Here is a 25,941-nt window from a genome sequence, read left to right on the forward strand (position 1 = left end):
CGGTGGGATTTGAACCCGCAGCCTTTTGGCTGGAGAGTGGATACGCTAACGGCTTGGAACAGATACACTAACAGATCTAGATTCTAGTAGTAAGACTTATACGTTGGTTAGACATAACTGGTAATTAATTTACGGAATTAACAACGCATATGAAGTATATTAATTAAAGATACTTTAATGAATCACTTCTATATTTGGGCAATGTCACATTGCCATCTTCGGGAACATAAAGATATGGTATGTGCACTAAGGAACTAACAAAGCAAATGAGGAAGAAAGTAATGAACTAATTCTGTTCCTAAAGTCCTAATGGTGCACTCTTGCCCTCCTACTAACAGATCTACTCACATATGCCGACCTGGCATATGTGAGTAGATCTGTTGATCGGCAGCAACAGAATCCATACTGGTGGTCATTTATTAACTGGGTGCCTTTGAGGTAATGTAGTTGTTGGGAATTGATGGTTCTCTCTATTACTTTAGATAGGACTGAGATATGGCAATAATTGAAAATAACTGAAAAAAAAAGTTCTTTATGTTCTCTTCCTGGTTATAAAAAGCGTAGTTTAAAATATTAACAAAATCATACAAAATAAAGTATGTATAAAATATAAAAAAAAATATAAAAGATAATGCATTATTCTTTGATCCTAGTTTTTATTTCTTTTCTCTTAAGAATAGAGATTTAATTCGTGAGAACACTGCTACATACATAAATTTTAAACTGAAATAACATTAATACAAAAACTTACATAAAATACATATAAATACTGATTGATATATTATTACTAATTCTATAAATGTACATATCACAGAGTCCTGTAACAATTCAGATATAACAAGAATAATGGAAGAAAATGACACTCAGATTAGTAGCAGTGGAGAAGATGAAATATTTAAAGTAAAGGCATCAGAAGTGCATTTTTGAATTATTGTTTACTGCTTGATGGGTATATAAAACATTAAAATGACTTATTGCTATACTTCACTTCAATAACTTGATTAAAAATTTCGGGTAGACAGTTCATTAATGAATATAAAATGGATTCACTTTTATGAAATTTGCACTCATTAAAGTTAACATTTATTCTATTTAGGAATAGATAAAACAATAGTATGAGGCATATTGGCCATGACTTTTTCACTACTTCAACTACCTGCAGCCTGTAAAATAAATTAATTACATATGATTATTTAGAACAAGACTGACATTAGTCATTAATCTACAATAAGAAAATCAATTAGTCCAGTTACATTATTTGTAATTTTACAAATTATACAAACATCATAATATGGTTGGTGCTATACAACACATTCTCTTCAACCCATATCAACCTTACACTCTTGTAGTGCAGCTGTTTCCCCTAAATGGGACCCTAGTGAGTATGCTACCAAAATTTTTCTTGGTGGCATAAAAATTTTGTGACCAAAAAATGCATATTTAAAAATATGCATTTTTGGTGACAAATACCTTCAATCACCATTTTGCTTACTAGTCCTGAAATCTGGGCTCCAGAATGATTTCTGTCCTGTCCTCCTGTAGGCACATTGAGATAGTGGCAACATTCAATTCAAGTGCATGCAAACATAATGTAAGGACACAGAATCATCCCCCCCCCCATTAAAAGGTTAAAAAGCAGTAAAGCAGTTCATCAGGCCAGTCAATAGATAATATAAGATCGGATATGATATTACCATCATATTTGATCTCAAAGTTTGGTCAGAAAGATTTTACCAAGGATGACCACAGCAGAATTTTTTTTATGTGTGTGGGAAAAATCATAAGTCAAGCTTCAGTTGTCTTTCCTGTTGTTGCTAGAGTATACAAAATTCCATGCTTTTGTGGCCTTTCATACATAGGCAGGCTTCAAGAAGTTTTGAAACAAGACAGAAAGAACATATTGGAGAAATCAACAACAGAGAAGACAACTCACACTTAGCTTATCATTTTTCTCACACACACCACAACACTGAATGGAATAAAAGCTCTATGCCTTATCTAGAAGACAACTTCATTGCTCGCAACATAAAACAATTCATTATGGTCATCTTTTCACATAGTATGTTTAATAGGAACCAAGGAATGATCCTGTGTGATATTTGGAAATTGCTCATCAGATCTTTTCATATGTCAGACTTCAATTTTTCATTTAACCATCTGCAAACAATGCTGAACCATATGTAATTCATGCCATCTCCTACATTCTGTGTGTTTCTATGATTTATATTGTAATGGTTCCTACATAGCTTTGTTTAGTAATGTTTTAGTGAATGTTTGTCAACGTTACATTTATTTTTATATATTTACCCAGAAGAAGCCACAAGATTCAGTGGAAAAACTAGTAGGTTCATTAATTGCTGTATTATTTATGACCATTAAAAATTTTTTCTAGTTGGATTTTCTCTCTCTATCTGGATGACATGACAATAACCAACCAACCTCGCTTCCACATTCACAGCTTATTATCAACACAACTTCTGCTCTTTCCTGCTTCTCCCGTCCTCTTTCTCTCTCTCACACACACACACACACACACACACACACACACACACACACACACACACACACACACACACACACATCAGTATGGTAAATTTATAACTTCCAAAAAACACGGTCCATTTCTTATTTTCATTCTTCTCTTTCAAGTTTGGAACAGATTCTGTGGCCAATTAATTTCCATTATACCAAGCCCACTTGATTCACATCAGATATCCTAGATATCACACAACCCACCAGAAACATTATTATTTATTATAAATTTATAATAATTATTATTTTGATACCCTTCAAGACTTCAAGGAGTTAAAGGACTTATCACAGGAGGATGCTCTACACACAAAACCCTGTGTATACCATACAATCAACCATTTGTACTGTCTTTGTACAATTGTACTGGAAAATCAGAAGACATTTGAGTTTCTGGGAGAAACATCCTTGTCATCTAATTTGCCTTCAGTTGAAAATGTCTGTATAAAGATTCCTCTCATCATGATGCGAAATGAACTCTGGTCTTTTTTGACAGAATTCAGGGCACTGTTCTGTTCTCTTTTCAACTGCACTTACTGAAGTGTCAAGGCTATGGAAAGGATTGGAATAACAACTGGCTGCTGTTGATATTTGCAGAGCATTCTGGCACAGATGTCTGCATGCCATATCACCTTATGATCTGTCTTTCATATTTTAAAATCAAGTTACCAGTTTTTTTCTCTGCTTGGTAGTTCATTTTATTTATTTATTTTTTTTTTATGTTCATGATGGATGGATTCACTCCTTGGATTTTTCCAAGGAAATTGGCAGGGTTGTATACTTTCAACCACCTTTTCTTCTGCTTGTATATAAATGATGACCTTGTGCACTCCATAGTCTTGTGTGACCATATACTATATTCCTTTTGCATACCATGTTGCACACATTTATTCTAAGATTGCTTCAAGATCTTTCATAAGCAATATTTTAAACTCTGATCTCCCAGTCACTATTCATGGGATATGGATAACTCTTGTGAACTTCAGTGTTACCAAAACATAGTCCTGTCATATTTCTCGCAAGAAATCTGATAATATCCAGATCTCCAGACATGATCATATTTTTATTCTTGGAAGAATAATACATATGGATGTTATGTGTTCATACTTTTTCTGGCACAAACACCATATCCATAGTTATCTCAGTCTACAAAACATTTCATGTCCTTTTCCATTCAACTACCACATATAAATCCCAAATCTGCCCAATCTTAGAATATTGTTTCCTTGGAATACAGGAGAGAAAAGGGCAAAATCAACAATAATGGTGTAAATGTCTTCTGGATTTCTATACAGAATATTGACTAGTCATTACTAATAGCATATTCCAAGATAAAAGATGTACACAAATTCCTATGGATCAACATTTTGTTTTTAAAAGGATAAAAATAAATATCACATTATAAAGAAAAGTATGTATGAAAGGACCAGTTACTAGTTTACTGTACTCTGAAACTGAGTAGCCTTCAGAGGCAAAGTGTAGAAACAAATTCACAAATATTAGAGAAACAATGAAAGTGTCTGAAAAGAAGTTTCTGCCGCTGAAGACTCAATACAAACTCTGAAGAAAACACTGATTCATGATGAGGGAGGCATGTGCTGAGGTTGCTTACAAGGATAGAAAAATCTGAACTTCATGGTGGAATCACATAGAATGAAGAGGAGGAAAAGAAGAAGAACAGCAAAAGCTCTGAGCAAGTAAATCAGCAAGTGCCATGCAAAAATATAGAAAAAAAATGTAAGAAAACCAAAACCCGTAAAAGTAGCTAAACAGAAATCATGGGAAGACTATTATTATTATTGCACAGGCAGTCCTAAGACTCATCGTGGGAGACCCAAACTATCAACACAATGCCCATCATACCTCTAACTGAAATGATTAACAGACAAAGCATTCATCACTCTCCAAGTGAAAAATCTAGCCCTTGTGCACACTGTTACCCACCTTCCAGGGATGCCCTCTTGTTCTGCCCCCACTAGGCAAGTGCTGAAGCAATTCCCTGCAATCCTAAAAAATCTTTACTTACTTATTCCTCTTTGCTCCACTGGAAGCATAGCGCTTGGCCACAGATCTCCATCTGACTCTGTTTTGTGCTTCTCTCTTCACCTGTGTCCAGCACTTTCCAATCTGTCTGGGCTCTTCTTCTACTCCTCTTGGTCTACCTCTCTTCCTCTTTCCTTGCAAATTCCACTCTAATGCTTACTGACTTTGTCTTTTTCAGGTTTTCTTAGTACATGCCCTATCCATATTCATCTCCATTTTCTCTGACTGATGTCATACATTACTGGTTTTTGTTAAGTTTTTTTTGCCATAATTCTTCATTGGATATCTTTTCTGGTCATTTTATTTGTAGAATTCTTCTTCTTAAACATCTATATACAATGCTTTGCAAAATTTTTCTCAATTGCTTTTGTTGCTGTCCATGTTTCTGATGCATAAAGCAGAACTGATTTAATATTTTTCTTTTCCTTTAGTGTTACATGGTGATCAGCATTCATTTCAGACAAATTATGGAGACTACAACTGTGTTAGAAATAACTATTTTAATTTCCCGACGTTTAGACCTTTATATTAAGGTCATCACCTGGAGTATACACATATATACAGAGACAAGCTATATTACATTTCACATAGTATGCTAAAGAGACAATGATTTGATCAATTCTACTGGCCTGACCTCCAGTGAAAAAATAAAAATAAAATAAATACATCAAAGCTATATTCTGTTTATGACAACATCAGAGAAAAAAATTTTCCACATAGATAGTTTTATTACAGCAAAAGTGATGTCCCGATTTAACATGAGAATTGTTATATTAGATATAAGATCTTGGATTACCTATAGTCCTATTTATAACTAACTCAGGGAGAAAGGTTATGTGGGTAGAATATGTGCCTTCCATATTCTTGGGATTTTTAAACCATCATTATTGTTAAGATTAGGGTAGTTGATAAGAATTTCAAGGCCTTCTTAAATTTACGTTCATAACACATTTTGGTGTGATGTAAACCAGGGATCAGCAGCCTTTTTAGATCTTCGGGCCACATTCAACTTTTATTTTTAATAATCGGGCCGCAAGCGTTTAATTAAGCAAAAATAGTGAGTGAAAAAATACTTAAATTATCAATTTTAAAAAACACAGAAATATTTAAAGTACCAGATATGAAACAAGCATGAAAATGAAAAACTATTATCACATAAAAACAAAGTAATATAGTTTATGCATCACAATATGTGTGTCTCCTTGCTTAATGTGACTTTTGTGATTGTTTCCCCTTAGCCAAATTAATCTATATCCACTTTACAACCTGAGGTGCAAATTTGAATCGAAGCATGCAAAGTTCATCAGTCAGGTCGAGAAGAAAATTTATTTTTTCTAAAAGTCACGGCAGAAAATGCTTATTCACAAATGTATGTGCTTCCAAATGCTACTATCATCTTCTTTGCGAAACTGATTAATATTTCAATTTTTTTGGTAAGCATCGATAAAATTTTTGGATATTTTCTAACGAAAATGCGTTCTTTAATATTTCATTGTGGTCATCATCATGCGTATCAAGGATTTAGGCCTAGCATGGCCTGTTCTGGCTTTAGAAGTCATTGTTGAATCGTTTAAGAGGACATCCTGGTTTTCTTTTCCCTAATGGCTTGTACTTTAAGGCTTGTGTGGTGTAATTCCAAACTTCCATCTGTAGTTGGTTTGGTACATCATCAATGTCGACATTAAAAGTGTTCAAAAATAATCGCATTTCGATGCTATTTTTGTGAAAATCAACAAATCTCATTGAAACTTCCATTTGTAAATCTTCAATAATGCCAACAAAAGTTTCCTTTTGTTTGTATTTCCAAGTTGCACAGGTGATATCATGAAGTATAGGTATAAAATTATTTTTAATTTATTATTCATATTATAAAATGTATTATTTAAATAATTCAACATACGGGCCACATGCCATGTAAGTATGGTCAAACTTTTATGGGCTGCCAAAAATGCACGTTTGGGCCGCATGCGGCCTACTGACCCCTGATGTGAACAATAGATGTTTTTCCAGTCAATTCTATGTAAAGTATTCAAGGCATGATCAGAAAGGCTGGCTTGACCATAGTTATTAAATCTAATGTGCCATTTATGTTCCTTTTTTCTGATAGGAATTGTGCATCCTGTTTCCCCTATATAGGGCAAATTACAGGTGCAATGAATACGGTGTACTCCAGGGTGGGCTAGCAGAGGAAGTGGATCCTTGAATGAGTTGAGTAAGTTCTTTAATTTTGCAGGCAGTTTAAAGGGTTTAAACTGGCTTTAAGGTAGTATTTCTGTAGTATTCTGTTTATTTTATCTGATATCCCTTTAATCTATGGAATGGTTACAGTTTTATTGTAGTCTAGTTTATTTTTGTTTTTAAGTGAGGTCTTGTGAAGAATTTTGTTGATAGTATTTTGGCTGTATCCATTTTTTAGGAAGATATTCCTGATAGCTTTAAATTCATCTTTCAGTGCTTGTTCATTGGAACAGATCTGTTTTTTAGATTATTAATGACACCTAGTTTTTGTGTTGGGTGGTGGTGCTATACCAACGATCTTTTCTATTGGGATATTTATTGATCAAGAACAGTTTTCAGTTATATATATATATATATATCTTTTCTGGTAGTAGTAGTAACTTTCAATGGAACTAAAGATGCAAATTCTTTGATGATGTTAAAACTAGAATCTGTTTTTCTAAAAAAGGCAGCAAGTTGTAATGTATTATTAATATCACAACTTTCATCCAGAGCCAAAGAAATTCATTCTAACTTAGAAATATGTCCCTGCAAAATTTCCTCAATACTTTGGGAAAGAACGTCAATCCTTCCTGCGATTGTAAATCGTGACAAGCTGATTTTTGAAATAATGTCTTTTTATCAGGGAAAGCGACATCTGCTACTGCTGGTAAGCATTCTTTTACTATTTCTCCATCAGAGAATGATTTCATTCTTTTTGCCAAAATTTGATGAACAATGTAGCTTGCATGAACTGCAATATCTGCAGTTAATGAAGCAGCTCTAAATACATTTTGCTGTCGTTTAAGATTTTTTGCAGTTGATTCACTTTGTCTTTGCGCAACTGTCAAATTTTGAAGAATGTTTAGTTTTATAATAACTCTTGATGTTATATTCGTTGAGAACAGAAGATATCTGTGTGAATTACATGCATTCATAACATATGAAGCAAATGGCATTGTCTTTTATGCAAGTAAAAAAATAGTCGCATGTCCGTCTTTCATTAAACTGATGAATTGTCATCCTCAACTTTGTGTTTTCTAGATTTGGAACTCATTGATTAAACACGATGCTGTTTGTAAAAAAAAAAAAAAAGAAAACATTTTGTAAAGACAGAATTTTTTAAAAGAAAAAATTATATTGCTGTTATAAATTAATAATTTTCTGAAATGTTATGGTTTTGAAAGAACTTGTATCAATTAGTTTATTTGAGAATCATGGAACTACTTTCATATATCATTAAAGTATGACTGCTCATTCGTGAATGAAAATGCAAAGGAGATTGGCACAATCGTGGGAACTATTGTCCCAAGCAAATATTTTTCACGTGACCTGCTTGCTTCATACTGATAACACATTGTGCCTTTTGCTAAAATTTTTACATTTCAGCTAAATGAAGGGCAATGTTTCGCAGTTTAGTAGTTGGAGTTTTGCAGTTCTCAATATATTAAATATATATAATTAATATGTGAATTACATGCATTCATCATAACTTTTTGAATGAACACAAACAAAAGAGAATAGCAATGATCATTATGTTTGAATGTGATTCTAATACTAAATATTTTTATTTTATTTTTTAATGTGAATATCAGGAACAACTTACCCAAAACATTTCTGAGATCTTTTATTTTGTGTTTGCCTGCTATGAATCTGCTGTTCACTGCTACTAATCAGAAGTAATGAATCTGAAATTCTGAAATCACCTTGTCTATAAGAATAGATGTCTCTCTGGAGTATGTTACCTTTGTTCACTGGGAATTTTATAAAGCTAACTGGACAATCCTAAAAAATGTTACAAAAAAATGAATGTGTTACTGAGAGACTAATAATGACATAACAGTAGATACAGCATGAATATAATGTGATGCTTCAGACAATTTATGCTCTTGCTTTCACTTACATCCAGGCTAATGCAAACCTACCACAATCTGCCCACTGCAGGCCTCCTCTGAACTTTTGCCAGAAGGACATCAGATAAACCCTGATTAATCTTTATACTAATCGCTATATAAGATATCATATTCTACTAGCATGAAGCCTTCATCCAACCTGTAGCAAAAAGAGAGAGACAAAAGTCAGCCATATAACTATCGTCCCACTGCTCTCACCTCAGTACTTTCAAAAGTGATAGAGAAGTTTATCAACAATGAGCATCTTCACTACTTGGAGAGTAGTCAGTTAATTAGTGATCACAATATGGATTCTGTCTTTCTCACTGTACAGCTGAACTACCTAATCTCACCCACCTTTGGACATAGACCACTGAAAAATTTGGAGAAACCCATGTCGCTCTTGATATTTCAAAGGCACATTCATTCAGTTATGTCTGGCATCAAGACCTTCTGAATGAGCTACCATCTTATTGCTCTGTGATTGGATTGACAACTTCTTATCATCAGATTTCTTCATCAATGCTGGAGTGCTCCAGAATTCTGTACTCTCATCCATTCTCTTCCTCCTTTACATTAACAATCTTCTCTTTCTGACTTCAAATCTTAGTTACAGCTTTGATGACGACAGTACTCTTCATTCCTCTTCCTCATTTAAGAAACCCTACAGTGCTCAAGTGATAGAAGCCTCAAGATCTTTCATAACCAATGATTTAAACAATGATCTCAACATACTCAAATGAGGTAAAGTTCAATGGCATAAAAACTCAGGTCTGTCTTATTACCTGCAAGAAAGATCCTACCTCAATCCCTCTTGCTGTTAATGATGTTACTGATAATGTTCCATTTTCCATTAAAAATTAGCTTTCCTCCTCTTAGGTTGATTGCCATATCCAATTTATCCTGGGACAAGCATTTTAATACATAGCGTCCTCAGCCTCTAAAAAACTTGGTTTTCTTTTCTATTCAATATTACTCCTTTTTTTTTTTCTTTCAACTTCTAGCACTTTATGTCTCAGATCCAACCAATCTTGGAATATTGTTCCCACATTTGGGGTGGTACACCCAAGACCTCTTTAAGAATTCTTTATCATATTCAGAAGAGGATAATCTGCTTAACAGATAACTCTACTCTCACCCTACTTTCCTATAGGTGCATTGTTTCTGTACTGTGCCTATTTTATGGGTATGTTAATGGACATTGCTCATATGAATTGGCCACTGCCTTTCCTCCACTGGACTAGAGCAGTCCCTGGCTAACTCCAAGCATATTGAACAAACTTCTCATCTTCCATTCACTTCTATTTTTTGGAACTCTGGTAGATAGGCTTATACATTGGTTACTCATAATTATTTTTGGAAATATTATATACTAAAATATTAATTACAAAAACTTTAATTACTACTTTCCTATATTTTGGCAATATTCCATTGCCATCATCAGGGATCACAAAAAACTGATATGTGCATGCTCGCACTAACACTGGGCAAATGACATTGATAGGGGAAATGCCACTGTGGTTTTAAACCAATTGGATTACACAGGTAAGCTTGCCTCCTTACTTCTAGACCATTCTACCCCATCCTATAAACTATGATCCCACCAGCATACAAGTCAGAACACTTCATAGGCTCCTTAAAAAGGTTATTTCCTGGCCTGTGGAAGTCATAAACGAATTAAAAACCTTACTATTCTAGGACCCCCCCCCCCAATATATGGACTACTGAAAATCCATAAACAAAATGTGTCATTACATCCCATTGTGGATGGCATTGTTTCACCCACATACAAATTAGCCAAACATTTAGCTAAAGTGCTCACACAATATACTGACAACATACCTTCCATTAAAAACCGCCCACTCCAATAAATTGACATAATGGTCAATTTTGATATCTGACCATTATGTCAATTTATTCACTAATATCTCACTAAAAGATAACTTAGACCTCATCCAATCCATATTTACTCCCAATATCTCAGCCCTGTTTCAGTTCACCATGAACTCAGGCTATTTTGTTTTGCAAGGAAAATTCTACAAACAGATAGAGAAGACAGACATTGGTTCTCTACTTTTGCCACCCCTGGCCAACTTCTTCACAGAGACCTTTAAAGAAAAAGCCTTAAACTCTGCCCATTATTATTTTTATTTGTTACCTCCAGGGAGGTAACAAATAAAACCTACTCATACAGAAAACCTACTCATACAGGTAGATACTTTCAGCAGCAGTCACCCCCCCCCACCACCACTCCCAACGTTATGGGATTATAAAAACCCTATATAACAGAGCAAAATTAATCGGTTCTGCTTATCAATCTCCTTGATAACAGTGCCCTACCTAATGAACTTGATCATATTCTTAACATTTTCTTAGCCAATGGCTACAATCCCCATAAAATCCAAACAATATTAAAACCCTGTAACAGCAAACCCCTCCCCTTCCCCTCAAGAGCAGAGATTACTCACGATCTATCCCCATTTCATATATCTGGGGCACATCCAAAAAGGCAAAAATCCTAAAGAAATACAACCTTACAATCACATACAGACCACATAAAAAATTGGCATCTGTTATCTGCCCCACTGAAGACCAGCCATATTCCCTAGACCTACCAGTTCCCTTGCAGTTGCAAACTATCCTATTACTGCCAAATGGACAAGACAACCAATATTTCTGAACACAAGGACCACATCCACTTCCCAATACATACACTTAGGACTTGCTGACCAAGCTTTGGATGCCCAAAACAGGATATGCTGGAAAAAGGCAACTCTATTACACTGTAGCAAGTACAAGTATGAAAGATTATTCCTTGAATCCACCTCAGCCCTGAAAAACTTTCCAAACCTCAACAAATTTGGGTTTACGAGACTGTCCCAAATTTGGAAAACTGTAATTCTCCGATCTTCAGCCCAACAACCAAGATTACCCAATTTAGCCCACTATGGGTGGGGGGGCACCATTTAGAACTCTACACCCAACTTTGGTTGTCTTTCTTCAACCTCACTAGCAATATAGGAAAGTATTAATTAAAGTTTTCATAATTAATATTTTAGTATACATATTTCATAGTATACATATATTTCTGGAAATACAGGGTGTCCACAAATTATTACCCTGATTTCAACTGGCTATAATATTTTAACAATGAAACTAACTGAATAAATTTTTGCAGGTAAACTTGGGCACTCAAAGTTTCCATACTGGTATCTTCAGTATACTGTTTTTGCCACCAGGAGTGCAGCTGTGGATTTTCTTTAAAAATGGCTTCAGTACAGGAAATGCTCAATGTGTTCTGTGGCTAACAGAAACAAAATCTCCAGTTACAGTGCAGCGAATGTTTAGGGCATAGTATGGAAAGAATCCACCTGATGTCAAGCTTATTAAGTCATGGAAGACAAAGTTTTTAGAAACAGGTTCAGTTCATAAGGGTACAAGCAGTGGCAGACCATCGGTTTCCGAGGAGACAGTTGAGGCAGTTCAAACTGCCTTTACCCGGTCACAAGGTCTGGAACTGGCGTTTCATAAAAAAGATCCTTAACATATCTCCAAAGAAAAAAGTCTAGGGGTGTAATGTCCAGTGACCTCGGGATTGGACCATCTCTGCCAATCCAGTGATCGGGAATTCTCGATTAAGACGATTGCGAACATCACGAGAACAATGAGAGGGAGCTCCGTCCTGTGAAAGATAACATTTGGTTGCATCTCCTATAGCTAGGGAATGACATAATTATTGAGCATGTCTAAGTACACATTTCCATTAATTTCTTTTTCAAGAAAGAAGAAAGGGCCAATCACTCGATCATGCATTAGTTCAAACCACACATTGAGTTCTGGACTAGCTCGAATGTGTTCTCTTATGGCATGTGAGTTTTCAGATCCCTACATTGTGTCTGTTGACTACTCCATTCACGTGAAATGTTGCCTAATCAGAGAAACAAACATGCTGCAAAAAATCATTATCCTCATCGATGAGGTTCAAAATGAGGTTAGCAAATTCTTCACGCCTCGGACGATCATCTGGCTTTATCTCCTGGACAATTTGGACTATGTACGCAAACAATTTCAAACGTTTGTATACCACTTTGTGGACTGTATTCCTTGGCATCTGAAGTTCTAGTGAAGCGCTTCTGATTGACTTCTGTGGTGACCGGGTGAAGACAGTTTGAACTGCCTCAACTGTCTCCTCGGAAACCGATGGTCTGCCACTGCTTGTACCCTTATGAACTGAACCTGTTTCTAAAAACTTTGTCTTCCATAACTTAATGAGCTTGACATCAGGTGGGTTCTTTCCATACTGTGCCCTAAACATTCGCTGCACTGTAACTGGAGATTATGTTTCTGCTAGCCACAGAACACATTGGGCTTTTTCCTGTACTGAAGCCATTTTTAAATAAAATCAGCAACAGCACTCCTGGTGGCAAAAGTAGTATACCGAAGATACCAGTATGGAAACTTTATGATTATTCTTTGGTACATCTCCCCCCATATTGTCCCCCCCCTGAATGCAACCTCCAAGTCTTTAAGAAATATATCTGTAGTACCTCTTTCTCCTTGATCACCTGCGTGCACGCGCACACACACACACACACACACACTTTTTATAGCAACAGCAGTTACACTAATGCAGTACAGTCAAAATTGAAAATCTCACAATCAGCACCTGAAAATACAATTTACTTCAGAGAATTAGAAGTTGATGGTTCTCTCCTGTTCCTAGATGTCAAATTCACTCATGTATCTGAAAAATTAAAAATCTCCATTTATAGAAACCCACTCACACCAATAGATATCTTCACGCACAATCCCATTATCCACTCAAAAACTTGGCATTACTCTACATTAGGTAAACATGCTTGTCCCTTCTCTGTGAAAAAGAGGATATCAACAAAGAACTAGAGTTTCTTCTTATAACCTTTCAGAAAAATGGTTATTCTAAACAGACAGTTAGAAACCTACTATTTAATCCACCTCATTGTATTGAAGTTAGGAATGATATAAAAGGTTACATATCTCTACATATATATCAGCTCTGTTTCTCTTAGATTGGCTAAAGTTCTCAAAAAATTTAAAATTCAGACTTCCTTCACTCCTCTGCCCAAACTCCATTCCTTACTCAGTATACCTAAACAAAAACATAACAGCTTAAAATATCCTGCCATTTATTATCTTTGGTGCAACTGCAATATCCACTGAATTACATCTGGAAGAGCATATGTGAGACATCATATATGGCAGAACTAGAGCAGGAAAATTGTCTAACTGCATCCTTACATCTACTGACCCTAATGATAAAAATTCTATCAACCAGTCATCTGTAACGAATCAGAGAACATCTTCAGATGCTTTGACAAACTTGAGAGAAGAATTGTGGAATCCAACGAAATCATCCCCAATCTGAACATTAACTTCAGTTGTAATCATTCTGATTATTAGATAGAAGACCCAAAAGTCTTCTAAAAAGATGAAGCAAGTTGTGCACTATGATTAAATAAAAAAAAAAATTCCATTCATTAAATCTACTACTACAAAAATAGGCTAAATAGCTATATAAATAATAAAATTAAATCTACTTCAAATATGTGAATATTTGAAGTAGATTCTTCTTCCTTCTTTTTCTTTTCAGCAATTTTCTGTCCACTGCTGGACGAAGGCCTCCTCCAGTTTTTCCCACTTTTCTCTGTTCTTGGCAATGATTGACCAATTGTTCCCAACAAATTTTGACAGTTCATCACTCCACCTTCTTTTAGGACGTCCTTGGCCTCGTTTCCCTTCTTTTGGAATCCAGTTCGTTAGTATGGTGGTCCATCACTCATCTTCTCTTCTGGATAGATGTCTGGCCCATTTCCATTTTAGTCGCTTATGGTGAAGAATGATGCCAGTGATGTGAGCCTGGCTTCTTATCCAGGAGTTTCGCTTCTTATCTTTTAATGTGATGCCTAGCATCAACCTCTCCATTTTTCTTTGAGTTGTTGTTAGTTTATTTGCTAGTGCTTTTGTTAGCGACCAAGTTTCACAACCATATATGATGACTGGAAGTATACACTGGTTAAATGTCTTCCTTTTTAAACAGAGTGGGACATCATTGTTTTGAAAAATGCTTTTCAATTTCTGAATGCACCCCAGGCAAGTTGAAGAGACTCTTTCCAAGAAATTGTTTTCTATTATTATGTTTTTTGGTGTTACAAAATGATTAAACATGATTTTAGTTTTTTCTCTGTTTATCTTTAGACCGACTTTTCTGCTTTCATGATATAGGTCTTCTATCATTATATTTAGGTCTTCTGGAGTGTTTGCAAAAATTATATCATCTGCATATCTTAGGTGTGTTAAGTTTCTGTTATTAATTTTTATACCAAGGTTTGTCCAGTTTATATTATTAAATATTTCTTGAAGGACTGCTGTAAAGATTTTTGGTGATAGAAAGTCTCCTTGTCGGATACCTTTTTCAACTGATATTTTATTGCTACTTGTGTGAAGTTGGATTGTTGCTGTTGCAGTGTGGTATGTTGCCTGGAAGAGGTCCATATATTCTCCAGGAACTCCCTGATTCTGGAGTGCTTTGATTATTGCATTAGTTTTGATGGAATCAAATGCTTTTTCATAATCAATGAAGGCTAAACAGAGAGGCAAGTGGTTTTCTTCTGCTTTCTTAGGTGTGTTAAGTTTCTGTTATTAATTTTTATACCAAGGTTTGTCCAGTTTATATTATTAAATATTTCTTGAAGGACTGCTGTAAAGATTTTTGGTGATAGAAAGTCTCCTTGTCGGATACCTTTTTCAACTGATATTTTATTGCTACTTGTGTGAAGTTGGATTGTTGCTGTTGCAGTGTGGTATGTTGCCTGGAAGAGGTCCATATATTCTCCAGGAACTCTCTGATTCTGGAGTGCTTTGATTATTGCATTAGTTTTGATGGAATCAAATGCTTTTTCATAATCAATGAAGGCTAAACAGAGAGGCAAGTGGTTTTCTTCTGCTTTTTCTCTTATTTGTTTTACTGCATGAATATGATCAATTATGTTAAAGCCTTTACGGAATCCTGCTTGTTCTACTGGTTGATTTGAGTCTAGAAGAGGGTTAACCTGTTTGTTATTACTTTTGTGAGAATTTTGTACAGATTGGAGAGAATACTAATTGATCTATAGTTCTTTGCCTCCTTTTTTAAATAACAGTATCGAAGTAGCATTTTTCCAGTTTTCTGGTATTTTCCTCTCTTCTAGGCATAGATTTAGTAAGTTTGTGACATGGTGAATTATATTGATTCCTTCCCATTTAATTAATTCTATGTGAATTAGGTCTTCACCAGGACGTTTTCAAATTTTTCATTTGCTTTAATGCTTGTTTTTTTTCATCTGAAGTGAATGGAAGGATGAATTCTATATGCGATGGAGAAGAGTTATTTATATTTGATTTATCTACTGAAGGATCACTATAGAGTTCTTTATAAAATTCTTCTAGCTTGCTTAGGATTTGTTCTTGGTTCCTTATGGTAGTTCCATTCTTATCTTCATTTGCAGTTATTTGACTTTTGCCAACTGATAAATGTTTTCTTAGTATTTTCATATTTTTATTTTTTTCAATTGTTTCTTTTATTTTTTTAGTCTTATAAGATCTTATTTCATTTCTCACCTTTTTTCCTTTTTTAGTAGTTGTAGGGTTTCCTCTGAAACTTTATGGTCTTTTTGTTGTTTGTTGTTTTTGAATTCATTGGCTGTTGAGATTATTACTTCCATTAGATTTCTGCTTATTTTATTTATGTCTTCTTCTTCAAATATATTTATTAAGTCTAGTTTTTGACTGAGTTTTTCTTCGTATTCTTTCTTCTTGTTTTCAATAGGTTTTAAGTCAAAACTTCTTGATTTTTTGTTGTTTAGCCATTTTATTCTTTCCAATTTGAGGTTTATTTTAATTTTGGCTCTCACCAGTCGGTGGTCACTTCCTGTTTTTACTTGATTTAATACTGAGATATCTTGAACTATTTCTTTATTATTACACAGTATATAATCTATTTCATTTTTTATTTCTCCATTTGGACTTTGCCATTCCTGAGTTGCTGCTTGTACCATATACATATGGTTCTATTATGTCTATTTGGTGAATGGGATGACCTACTTTGGCATCAATATCACCCATTACTATAGTAAAGTTTTGATTGCTATTTCTTTTTTTGTCTGGAGTGTGCTGCAGTGGGTCATAAAATGTTTCTATCTCTTCATCAGTGTGGGATGAGGTAGGAGCATATATTTTGGATGATCTTGATTTTAAGTAGATTAAGCGAAATCTCTAGAGGTACCTGTGGCATAATAATTAACAATGGAACACATATAGACCACAGTAATAACTTTAATTAAATAAAAGGTGCAAATATTTCATACTGAAAGTAACAGTACATCCTCAGTGTAGAACAACAGTTAAAGCAGTGTTTCTCAAAGTGTTGTACGTGTACCCCCAGGGGTACGTGGCAATTTTTGGCTACGCATAATTAAAGGAGTCATTATATTTTTCAACAAACAGTGCAATTAGAGACAACCAGGATAAAATGGCACTGACTAATGAATCACATCCCCTCTTCAACAGAAGCTGTTATATAGACCAAGCAAAACCATATGTTGCCGGTAAAAACATATGGTTTTGCTTGACACCACCCCTGTCGTTAATGTGTTAAAACTAAGAAATATATAATGAATGTGTTTCAGATATTATGGAATTTGGTTGAAGGGAATTAGCATTTCAACTCAACTGTTGAAATGCTAATTTGTCTTTGGTTCATGCGATCTTTTGTTAAGACCACACCAATCATATGCAGTTCTTCGCTGCTCTACGTATCTAAAATCTTGTAAATTACTGGTAATTTTTGCTTGAAATAATGGGAAAGAAGATGACGTTATTTGGGGTAGATGACTTTGACGATGCACACAAAGAAAGTGTTCTCGATGCCAAAAGCAGTGATAGCGAGTAGGAGCTTCTTGGTAAGTCGCACCATTTTCAGTTTTTCTGAAAACTTTAGTTTCCAAATATTCCCACACATATCTCGCAACCCGATTTTTTAGCTTTAATTTTGGGAAAAAAGTTAGTTATATTTGAGTAAATACAGTATTTTTTTTAGCTTTCAAATTCTTACGTGTGGATCATTGGTTAAAGATTGGATTTATAAAACCCCCAAAAGAGAGCAATATAGCAAATACAAGTAGCTGTAAGCAACAAGAAAATGTTGATATTGCATCTGGATCAAATGAAATTGATGAGTGTGTCATCTGACATCTCTAGAGAACCAAAATTTAAAAATAAATCATATTTTTTGTTTACATGAACATATAAATTCAAATAAAATAGATATTTAATTTTAATTAATATTTTAAATTAATGTATTAATTTTAATTAATTTATTTTAAATTAATGAATTTATTTTTTTTAATTAATTAATTAGGGGGTACTTGGTAATAATGAAAATTTAAGAAGGGGTACACGGCTATCTGAAGTTTGAGAAACACTGAGTTAAAGGAATGGAATACAAAGTAAAGAACAGTCGGTGGATCACCAATTAAATTGTTGCCATGTGCCAGAAGATTAATTACTATAATATTATTAAATAATTCTTTAAAGATAATTATTTCATTGATGGTTATATAAAATAAGAGTCTCCCAAACTTTTGGGAGAGAGAGAGAGAGAGAGACAGTCATTTCGATTTAAATTCGGCTGATGTAAGAGGGCTTTGCAACTTTCTTTAAAAAGGCATTCATATTTAAACCTACATCTGTAAAGAAGACAAGCTTTATCCCACTGGATAATTATCTTTAAAGAATTATTTAATAATATTTTAGTAATAATCTTCTGGCATGCGGCAACAATTTAATTAGTGATCCACCGACTGTTCTTTACTTTGTATTCCATTTCTTTAACTATTGTTCTACACTGAGGATGTACTGTTACTTTCAGTACGAAATATTTGTACCTTTTATTTAATTAAAGTTATTACTGTGGTCTACATGTGTTCCATTATTAATAAATTAAGCCAAGTAAATTCATTATATCATATATAAAGCTTTAAAATTTTCTTCTTCATTGAAAATTTGAGATGCAAGTGGAAGAATTCATTATAAAATATTAATACCAGAAACCTTACATTTAATATTTTTATTGTAAAATTTTCTACTAAGTTTCATAGCCATTGTCAACACAGTTATAGGAAAACTCAAAAAAGAACAATTTAATTGAAAGCATGATATTATGTGCAATATCAGCTGTAGGAAAATAGTTCCATCTTCATTAATAGATATTCCAAATTAATTACAATAAATTGATTTAGTTAATTAGTTTTATATTATAAACATTATTTAATTACACTTACGGAACACATGAATGGTGAGTATTGGTTTATATAACTTCCCAAAATTGAGAAAGTTTTAAGCAAATCAAAGAAGCATATATTATGTGTTCTATTAATTAAAGACTTGATAACATAAAGTATGCTCCTCTCCCTCAAGCTTACAACAAGAACTTCTCACTATTGAAACTTTAATGGGATTTAATGGTTACAACCCTCATCAAATCCAGCAGATAATTGACTCCTATGTTCCAACACCTAAGGATTCTTCAACAGGCTGCAGGGTTCCAATAACTTATATTTCTGGTATTTCTGAACCTATTGGTAGAATTTTAAAGAAGTATCACCCACATATTTTCCTATCAATAAAATTTCTCATCTGTTACCATCTACAAAAGACAAACTGCCACCTCTATCATTAGCTGATGTTTACCAGATACCTTGTGAATATAATTTGACATACTTTGGGAAGACAGGCCATTCTGTGGAAAAAAGAATTAATGAATATCAATATTATATTAAATACATGAAACCTCAAAAGTCTGGTCTGGTAAAACATAGTATTGACACTAAACACAGTATCTGGGGGGATGAAGCTTGTCTTCTCCATAGAAGCAGTTTTAAATATGAACGCCTTTTCAAAGAAAGCTGCGAAACCCTTTACATCGACCAAACTTGAATAGGTACGATTGTTTCTCTATCCCAAAAGTTTGGGAGATTCTCATTTTGTGTAAACATAAAAAATAGTTTTAATATATTAATTTTTAGCATGCAGCAACCATTTTAATTGGTAAACTGATTGTTGTGTGTACCTTGTATTCCTGCTTCTTTGATTTGCTTGTTTCTACGCACTGATGATGTACTGTTATTTTCAGTATGAAATAACTGAACTTTCATTTCATTAAAGTTAATTACTGTGGTTATTGTGTAATTTGTTGTTTATAGTTATACCACAGGTACCTTTAAAGATGAAAGAAGAATGTCTTCAAGAATGAAGAAACAAGAATTGATCCTAACAGATAATATTACCCTCATCTGCCCAATTATGTATATGATCTGTCAATAATTTCTCCAGAATCTTAACAACTACAGAAGAAATATAAACTGATGTATAATATGACACATGCATTAACCAGGTACAATGCAGGTTCATTGCACCGCCCTTTGTACAATGGGTGACTATCTCATCTTCTTTCCACTCATAGGGCACACTTTCCCAGTAGCCAGACTTTCACACAACAGTCAAGTCAATGGTCCTGTTCATAAAGTAGTCCCACTATTTTATGACTTTCAGCATACTTCATATTTGAAACATATTCTCCTTGTGCATTTCTAAATAAAATCTGCTTTTCCAGGATGAAATGCTCAAATAAAGTGATAATTAAAAAACTTTATTTTTATAGTTACTGTTGATAAATATTTCTTCACTAGTCTCCATGCGCTGCTGATATCTCTCTATTGCAATTCTTCCATCCATGGAACTTGAACCCAAGTTGATTTCTATTATTATTATAGTTGCCTCTTATAATTCCATATAAATTCCTTCCTCCTTGATACTTTTGGATGTCTGTTAAGTCTCCAGATCTTCTCCATAGAAGCAGCTTTAAATATGAATACCTTTTCAAAGAAAGTTGCAAAGTCCTTTCACATTGACCAAACCTGAATAGGAATGATTGTTTCTCTATCCCAAAAGTTTGGGATAGAGAAACCATGCCATGGTCATTCTCTTCAATGGGGGGGGGGTCTGATGCTAAGATACAGTCAGATTCTCTTATGCAAGGACAAAATCCAAAACTCTTGATCCCCTTGTGTTTCTTCTACTTATGTTGCCTGAGACATTTGTCCTTAAGAATTACAGAAATTCCATTCCCTTACAACTGTATGTATGCTATTTCTTCTGCCTAATTTAAAATCTTTCATAATAATCACTTGCTACATTATATAGATCCCTGGGCTCTAGCAACATCATACTAAATATCTTGTAACACCCATCTTACACTATAAACTTTCAAAACTATTATGTCACTTCCCTCCAAATTCTCCACTCTGAGGGAGCATAACTCATCAGTTATCATAAGCAACACTCCACCATCCTGTTTGTCCTTACTATCCTGCTGAAATATGCTATACTTCTATAACTGTCAGGATCATCTTCTGTGAACCATGTTTCAATGATCCTATTAATCTGTGGACTTGCTGAGGCTATCAGTGGCATTTGTGTACAGAAACATCAATGCATTATCAGCATTTCTATGCCTATTATTATTTACTGTAGATTACATTTGACTCTGCAATATACCATACATTCTCCCATCTCCCAAGTGATAATTCTCTCAAGAGGCCACCCCTACTACCATCTACCCTGGCAACTCTAGTTTCTCTGTTCTAACACTTTCACTTGCCCAGAGAACAACAATCCCTCCAGAAGCCTGTGCCCTTCCATGTTCAAAGACAGTCCCTCTCTTGTATACAGCTCTCTTTTATCCTTAAATTCACTCCAAGCATCTACATATTCCAGATCTCCCTTGTAATATATTCTCTTATCATGTCATTCATTACTGCTGCTCTCCTCCTTAATTCTGTATTAACATATCTTGACAATGCTATCTTATCCTCTCATACTTTTCTGCTGCACATATCCTAACATTAATCTCAAATTTCTTGCCACTGAATTCATGCTATCTCTCAGATCATTTGTGCCAACTATAAGTATCATCTATGTCATCCCCCCCCCCCCCAGGCAAGCATTTCTTTAACATTCTGTTGTGCATACCAGATCTATTTTTTCCTTGCTTACTTGCATCACTCACTCTCTTTCCTCCAACAGTCTCCTTCCTTGCTCTCTCACACATAATCTGCTTTCTTTCCATCTCTGTATTCTTTGTATCTGTACTCTGTTAAATTTCTTTCATCCTTCTTTTTCTCCCATTTGTCCATTCGCCCTCCTCTCATTCCCACAACTTTCTCTCCCACTTCTTGTTCTTCTCACATCAATCAGCCCTTTCAAGTCTTCTAATTCTCCCTTCACACATGAATCAACCCATTTTTCATACTTTCCACTTCTTTTCTCAGTACCTCTATCTCCCTTTCCAAGCATCCTATTCTCACACAGGATCAATGACAAAGTCAACACCGCCTTCAAAGTTTCCATATCTCCAGTCCATTGCCCCTTCATGCTTCCTTTCCCTTGAACATGCTACTCTTAACTCTTTCCTGGCAAACACTCATTTCAGTAGAACCACTATCGCCACAATTGAAACCTTAATTTTAAAATAAAAAGAAAACTCACTCCTAATTAGCATTGAACACAGGTTCATATCCCAGGATATCTCATATGTAACTTATCTTCTAAATGAACCTTTTGAAGCTCATTTAACCCATTAAGAGAATGAGTCTTCAAACACTTCATAATCAAAATAAAAATCTTTAATTTACAAAAAAAAAAACACAAATATAATATACACCAAATCAATTACTTAACTATGTGAGCACCAATATAGTGTTTAGATTACAACTCAAACAACATGAAAAAATTCTTTAACTACACAACTTTCTTTCGGTTTTCATTAGCCACCAGTTATCATTCTATGTGGAAAACATCTGCAATTTCAATTTCTTTGCTTCCTACAGAAACTGTTCTCTATATGACTTTACAGTACCTGTGATTCTATTTCTGATATTTTTTCAAAAGCCAGAGAACATTTTGAAACCTTCATAACATCTGTATTTTCTGAGGTCATATGCTGACTTACTTCCCCAAGAACTTTATATAGCATAGCTGCTTTTCACTTTCTCTCACTTCTTGAGCCTTGCAGTATTATTATTTTTATTATTATTTTTTTTTTTATTTTTATTATTATTTTTTTTTTTACAAACAACTCTGCCACATGCTTCCTTGGCTGAACCAGTGTTATCTTCAGAATTTGCCACTAGGATCTCACAGCCTCTAAAAGTTGCTTGACTTTAATTCTTTTTAAAACTTCTTGGCATCAGAGTTACCTTAGCTTGCACTAATTAAAAGAACACAACTGCTACTTAAGTGTCCATACATTCATCTTTTATTGGTGTATTTGATAATGTTTCACTTGTTTAAAAGCTGTTTTGAACTGGTTGGTTCTCTTCAGAGACCAGGCAGAAACCTCAAGAGAAAAAAAACTCCCATTCAGTGCTAAAGAAATCCGATATCAGAGAAATATATTTTTCGTAAGTGAACTCTTGGTCAGTGCATAAAAGTAATTAATAAGAATTCATATGGTTTCAGTTCAGTGATGTAAATTACATAGAAATAGTGGATATTAAAGAACCAGCATTATTTCAAAGTCGAATGTTTGTAGAAACTATGAAAGGTTCATAAAGTTTCTCATCTCTGAAGAGAATCAACCGGTTCAAAACAGCTGTCAGGTCACTGAAACCTTATCACATGTATTAAATAAAGCCTAATATACAGACACTTGGGCAGCGGTCATGTTCTTTTAAGAAGCGTAAGCTAAGGCAACTCCAATGCTGAGGGCTGTATTCTCATAAGCTCTCAGGTAAAATTTATGAAACTTTCTTTGTTTCTACAAATATTCAACTTTGAAATAATGTTGGATCTTTAATATCCACTATTTCTATGCAATTTACGTCACTGAAATTAAGCTGTATGGCTTTTTCTTTATTAATTACTTTTACATACTCACCGAGAGTTCACTTACGAAAAATACATTATGCTGACATTGGATTTCTTTACTTATCAAATCATATCTAAATAACAGAAAATTTAAAATAAAACTCAAAGGTATCAGATCCACAGAGAGGAGAATCACGGCCGGAGTCCCTCAAGGCTCTCTGCTATCTCCCCTACTCTTCTCCATATACATGGCAGATCTCCCCAAACTGTCCCCATCTATCACCGCTCTATATACCGATGACACAATCATTATAGCCAGATCCCTCCGTCCACACCTGGCCACAATCAAGCTGCAGAGAGCAATCAATGAATTGGAGGATTGGTACACCAAATGGTGTATCGCAATCAATTCAAACAAAAGCTTTGTAGTACTTTTCACCAGACATAAAGCAGAACCGAATACAAGCATACAAATGTTTGGTAAAATCATCCCTTGGCACAATTCTACCAAATATCTGGGAGTTCATCTTGATAGACGTCTAAACTTCCAGTCACATATAGATAGTGTCGCCACTAAAGCAAGTCAGACCACAGCACAGCTATAGTCACCCGATAATCACCCAAATCCACTTTTGAATAGGAACTGCTTCCTAAGCATAAGCAACAAAATTCTCCTTTACAAATCGGTAATCAGACCACAACTAACTTATGCCTCTCCAACCTGGAGTCACACAACTAAAAGCAACATCAACAGACTTCAGATAATACAGAATAAATGCCTAAGAATGGCATTTAATGCCCCATGGTTCATCAGAAACATCCAGTTACATCAAGAAGCCAATCTTCCAGATATTAAGACCTACATGACAGGCATTGCAGAGAAATTCTTCACAATCATGGATAATCAGCTAATTCAACAAGCAGTGGACTACAAACCCTCAGATCATTTCAAACATAAAAAACCAAAATCCTCCATCGTAAGAGAAAGCTGATACAGCCTCAATGCTCACAATGAGCGGGTAAATTACACACAATCTCATCACCCACAAACTAAAATCCAGATGAAGGGATAAAGAGTCAAGGACTCAGTCCATCAACCAATGATGGACTGAGTCCTTGTTCAGGTCTCTCCAGTGGGTGCTTTTCCATCAGATATGGGTGGTCTGCTATATAGTAGGGTGGGCTAGTCACTGAGTGATGAGTTAAATGATCCAAAGCAAATCTAAAAGAATTTTTTCACTACATAGCAAGTAAGAGAAAGAATGATTATGGAAAGATAACTTTACTCAGTGCTGATGGTAGGAAAAGACACTAGAGTACTACATAAATTTCATAGACTTTCATCAGGAATTTGATTCAATCCGTAGAAGAGAACTATGGAAGAATTTGGAATTCCCAACAAAACTATAAGAATAATAAAGAATCTGTACAAGAAATCTGAAAGTGCATTACAAATGGAGGACACCTTACCCAACTGGTTCCACACAGAGAGCAGAGTAAGACAGGGATGCAATCTGTCACCAGACCTGTTCAATCTTACATGGGAAAAAGCAACCAGTAAGGCCTTAAAAAATGAAGACTCCGGAATCAAAATATATGGGAAAAATGTAAAAAAAATCAGCTAACACCTTTTTGTTCCCATATAGGGAGTAGGTGAGGCCGTTTTGAAGCCCTATCTAACTTTTGGAGACTGAGTGGGCAGTTCAATCTCCACTAGTAGCCAATCAGAGATAGCTGGCCCAAGGCTATCACTAATTAATCGGCACGCAGTGAAGAAGGTGGCTAGTAAGTGCTGTCATCTGATGGTCCCTAACACAATATATTTAATGTCTGAAAATAGTGTGGGTTCGACGGCTGATTTTCTTGAGTTTATGGGAGGAAAAACCCGCTAGCCTGTGCCAGAGATCGACTAACTCTGGAACCGATCGAGAAAAGGCTTAGAAAAAGTTCCTCTAGTCAGCGACTAGATTCGAACGCCTTTCGTCGTGTGGTCAAGCGTTGTAGAGTGCAAACGCCACTTCTACTGAGCTACACAGGCTCTTAAATTTGCAGACAACACTGCATTACTTGCAAGAAGAAAATCTACATCGAATTTCTGATAAAATAAAGGAAGAATGTATAAAATTTGGATTAAACATACATATAGACAAAACAAAGATTATGTAAATAGGAAAAAGAAGCACCAATCTGAAAATTGAAATTGATAGTAAGAATCTAGAGCAGGTAGAAAACTTCACCTACCTTGGAGGAGTTATTGAGTACAATGGTGAAATTACAAAAGATATAAACAGACGAATCAGTCAAGCATCCCAAACTTTTG

General features: G+C 34.8%; 1 protein-coding gene across 1 annotated transcript in view; it reads right to left on the bottom strand.

The window, feature by feature from the left end:
• Positions 1 to 636: 636 nt before the first annotated feature.
• Positions 637 to 25,941, bottom strand: part of LOC150097855 (inositol 1,4,5-triphosphate receptor associated 2-like) — a 189,834-nt gene continuing 164,529 nt past the window's right edge. Inside the window, exons 7-8 of the mRNA XM_090406610.1 lie at positions 8,396 to 8,574; positions 637 to 1,163 (exon numbers count right to left, since the gene is read on the bottom strand). Of these exons, the coding sequence (XP_090262736.1) occupies positions 962 to 1,163; positions 8,396 to 8,574 (381 nt within the window). The 3' untranslated portion in view covers positions 637 to 961. The remainder of the gene's footprint in view (positions 1,164 to 8,395; positions 8,575 to 25,941) is intronic.

This window comes from Typopeltis vanoorti, chromosome 16 (assembly GCF_054136105.1).
Source record: "Typopeltis vanoorti isolate ZY-2024b chromosome 16, IOZ_Tvanoo_1.0, whole genome shotgun sequence".
NCBI classification, from domain to species: domain Eukaryota; kingdom Metazoa; phylum Arthropoda; class Arachnida; order Uropygi; family Thelyphonidae; genus Typopeltis; species Typopeltis vanoorti.